The sequence below is a fragment of the Corvus kubaryi genome, unplaced genomic scaffold (genome assembly GCF_017639235.1).
Source record: "Corvus kubaryi isolate FWS band 111438036 unplaced genomic scaffold, C.kubaryi_AGA036_p1.0 36379, whole genome shotgun sequence".
NCBI lineage: Eukaryota > Metazoa > Chordata > Aves > Passeriformes > Corvidae > Corvus > Corvus kubaryi.
The window spans coordinates 2,125-5,456 of NW_024580859.1; the positions used below are offsets into that span (position 1 = coordinate 2,125).

The 3,332-nt window shown below is 63.3% G+C and overlaps 1 protein-coding gene across 1 annotated transcript in view; it reads right to left on the minus strand.

Annotated features, from left to right (window-relative positions):
• The window catches only part of PNOC (prepronociceptin), an 8,189-nt gene that overhangs the window by 1,542 nt on the left and 3,315 nt on the right, over positions 1-3,332 (minus strand). The window contains exon 2 of the mRNA XM_042019887.1: positions 2,405-2,529. Within this exon, the coding sequence (XP_041875821.1) occupies positions 2,405-2,524 (120 nt within the window). The 5' untranslated portion in view covers positions 2,525-2,529. The remainder of the gene's footprint in view (positions 1-2,404; positions 2,530-3,332) is intronic.

The following is a 3,332-nucleotide window of genomic DNA, read 5'->3' on the forward strand; positions in this document are numbered from 1 at the left end:
GGGATGGTGGAGGTGGGAAAGGACCTCTGGCCCGTTCCCATGGCAGGTCCCGGTGCCTGGAGCTGTTCCTCCCCAGGGACGGGACTTTGCTCCTCTCCTTGCTGCTCTTCCCGAGGTTTCTCCAGCTGGGAACGTTCCTCCGGATGGCAGCGGGACCCTGTGGGCTCCCCCCAGCCCTCCCAGCTCCGCAGCCTCTGCTGAGGGTGCTCCTGCCCCGTTATCCCGAACAAGTCCGGCTCCTCCAGGTTCGACTCCGCCTCACTGCCCCGGGGTTGGCCCTGAGGATGTCACGGGACACGGGGATGAAGGTCCAGCCCGGCTGTCCGGCTGCAGAGAGCCCCGGCGCTGGTCAGGCACTGCTTCCCCTCCATAAATCCCCGCTGGCTGCTCCCGGTGACCTTCCCGTGCTCCAAACCTTCGGGGAAGCTCTGCAGGACGATGCGCTCCAACGCCTCGCTGGGGATCCATGGGAAGCTTCCCAGATCCTCCTCCACGCCTTCCTCAAAGGCAGCGGAGACCTTTGGATCCTCCAGCCCCCAGGAACGGGCCCCCCTCACCACGTCCCTTTGTCACAGGTGTCCCTGGGCTCCCTCAGCGCCCACGGGTTCATCCCACCACGGTTGTGCCTCATCCATCGGAGCCGCACGCAGACCGGGCACAGCGCCCAGGGAAAACCATCCGGAAAAGATCATGGAAGAGCCAAACTCAACAAACACCAGAAGGAGCCGTGGGTGGAAGGCCCAGAAGGGAAGGGTTGTCCTCCTGCACGCGGAATCGTCTCCATCCCGGCGTCTCCTTCACGGCGGGGTCCTTCAAACGCCGAACCCCAGCTGGGGACGCCGTGCTGGAGGACATCGGGGATCCCGTGGCCGCCTGCAGGCCCCAAAGCTCTGCCGAACTTCTCTTCTCCTTGGGACCATCAGCTCGGCCAAGAGGGAGGTGCCACAAGTCCCGGCGTGGTCGCTCAGGGCTGCAGCTCCGTCGGCTCTTCCCATCCCCGAGGGCTCCGCCGACAAAACCCAAAAGAAGGGGAATTGTCCCCAAGCGAGGCGGTGAGGAGCGTTTTGTAGGATGGGGCCTTGTGGGGTCACCGAGGGCATCCTGCTCTGAGCCGAGGTCCTCTCCTGGGATTTCCAAGGCTTTGGAAGGGTCTGCGCCGATGGAAGTGATGGATCTGTGCAGTTTGAGAGGATTCAGCCCAGCCCCACCATCAGAGGTCCTGGCACCCTCCAGCACGGACATCCTGGGCTCCTCGGCCGTGGAGCTGTGGTCTGAATTCCCACGGAAACGGCTCGGAGCGGGTTGGGAATGTTCGGCAAGCAGCAGCCGATGATCCTCCACATCCAGCGCCAAAACCACCTGGGGAGGCTCTTCCCGATCTTTGCTTGGTGCCTCTGTGGGTTTTGGGGAGCGGGATGGGGCGATTCACCCACAGCTGGAGGAGCAGCTGGTCCCTGTCCCTCCCTGGCACCTGGAATTCCGGGGAATCTCCTGCTCCCACCTCCGACGGAGCTGACGGGACTTCCTCGGGCCTTGCTTTGGTGGAAGGGTTGCACCAAATCCCACCGCGAGGCTTCTTCCAGCCCAAACGGAGCCTCAGAAGACCCCAAATCCCTCCGCTCCCGGTTCAAACCGCTCTTTCTTTGGGATCGGACCTGCCACGGGATCCAGGGGCCACCAACCATCCCAGCTTCTCTCCCAGTTTCCGGCTGGAGCTCCAAGAGCAGGACCAGGCAGGAAGAAGGTGCTGGTGCCTTCAAACCAACATTTTGGGGCCAAACCAGCGTGGTGGCCCCCCAAAACTTGGTGGCAGTGACGTGCCCTTGGTGGCACTGGGGTGGCTCCAGCCTCTCCTGGAAGTCTCTGGTCCCTCCCGAGATTTTTGGGGGGATATTTCCCAACCTTGGGGGCCTTCCGAGCTGCCGGCTCCTTTTGGGAAGGGGGGGACGTGCTGGGATTTGTCATCCCGGATAAACAGGGGAGTGGGCGGGGAGAGGTGATGGATAATCCCTTGGGAATGGCGGAGACGGGATCGCAGCCGGCCGGGACACGGCCACGACTCAGCGGAGCGGAAAAGGATCAGGAGCTGGGAAAAGCCCAAATTGCGAGATTATGGCTCTTCCCATCCAGGGTGGGAGGCAAATCGAGACCGGGAGCGGGATTTCGGAGGCTCCTCAGAGGATGGGGTTGGGATGGGTGAGGAGCAATGGGGGATGAAAGCTGGGGGGGTTTGGGGTCCCGATTTGGGATCTTCGCCCTCCCTCGGGACCACCCCGGGGCCCACGGACAGCGACAGCAGGCGGCACCTCCCCCTCCAAACCCAAATCCCACCCCGGGACCCCAATCCCGCTCAGGGAGGAGGGTGCCCACGGGACTGGGGACAAGGGGCCGCGGCGGCACTCACGAGGACGTCGAAGCTGTCGCGGTAGAGCTGGCGGTCGCAGTGCAGGCAGTCGCCCCGGCAGTCGCCCCGCGCCCGGGCGAAGAGGCACAGCAGCAGCAGGTCCCAGAGCACGGCCCTCATGGTGGCTGCGCACGGCAGGGACGGACCCATCAAAACCCCGCGAAATCCCGCCAAAACCCCGCGAAATCCCGCCAAACCGGGACGGTGCCTGCACCAAAACGTGCCTGGCCTCAGCCCAGCCTCTCCCTGCCGAAATTATCCCGTTGGGAAAGGAGCTGCTCCCAAAAAGGATCCGGAGTGTTCCGGGTGCGTTTTTTCCGGGCACTCTCATGGCACAGGTCCCGGCCGGGGCTGGACGTGGTGGGGCAGCGCATTCCCAGCTGTTCCCGGAGCTGGATGGTTCCCATCCGCGCCATTTCCCGCTCCGGGCTGGTTTTGGGGAGCTGCCAGCCCTGTCCCTATCCTAGGATGGTTCAAGTCAATCCTCAGATCATGGATTGCTGGGATCTGAGCCCAATTCCCACAGAATTCCCATAGAATTCCGTGTCCCAGCGGGTTCTACCAACATCAGTGACCGACACGACCCAGGCCTCACACTTCCCTCCCAGTTCCCGGAGCTTCATCCCGGTGGCCACCTGGGAACGGGAATGTGGATCCTCCCCATCCCTCTTTGCCCTCATCCTGCCGGGAAAAGGGATCCGGCTTCTCCGGGGTCGTCGGGAGCAGATCCCGGAGCTGTGTGGGACCAGGGTTAGGGGATAAATATGGGGTCGGATAGAGGGGACAGAGAGGGGACGGGGAGGTGGCACCAGGGGTAAGGGATAAATATGGGATCAGAGGGGACAGAGAGGGGCAGGATGGGGAGGTGGCACCAGGGTTAGGGGATAAATATGGGATCGGATAGAGGTGACCAGGACAGGGAGGTGGC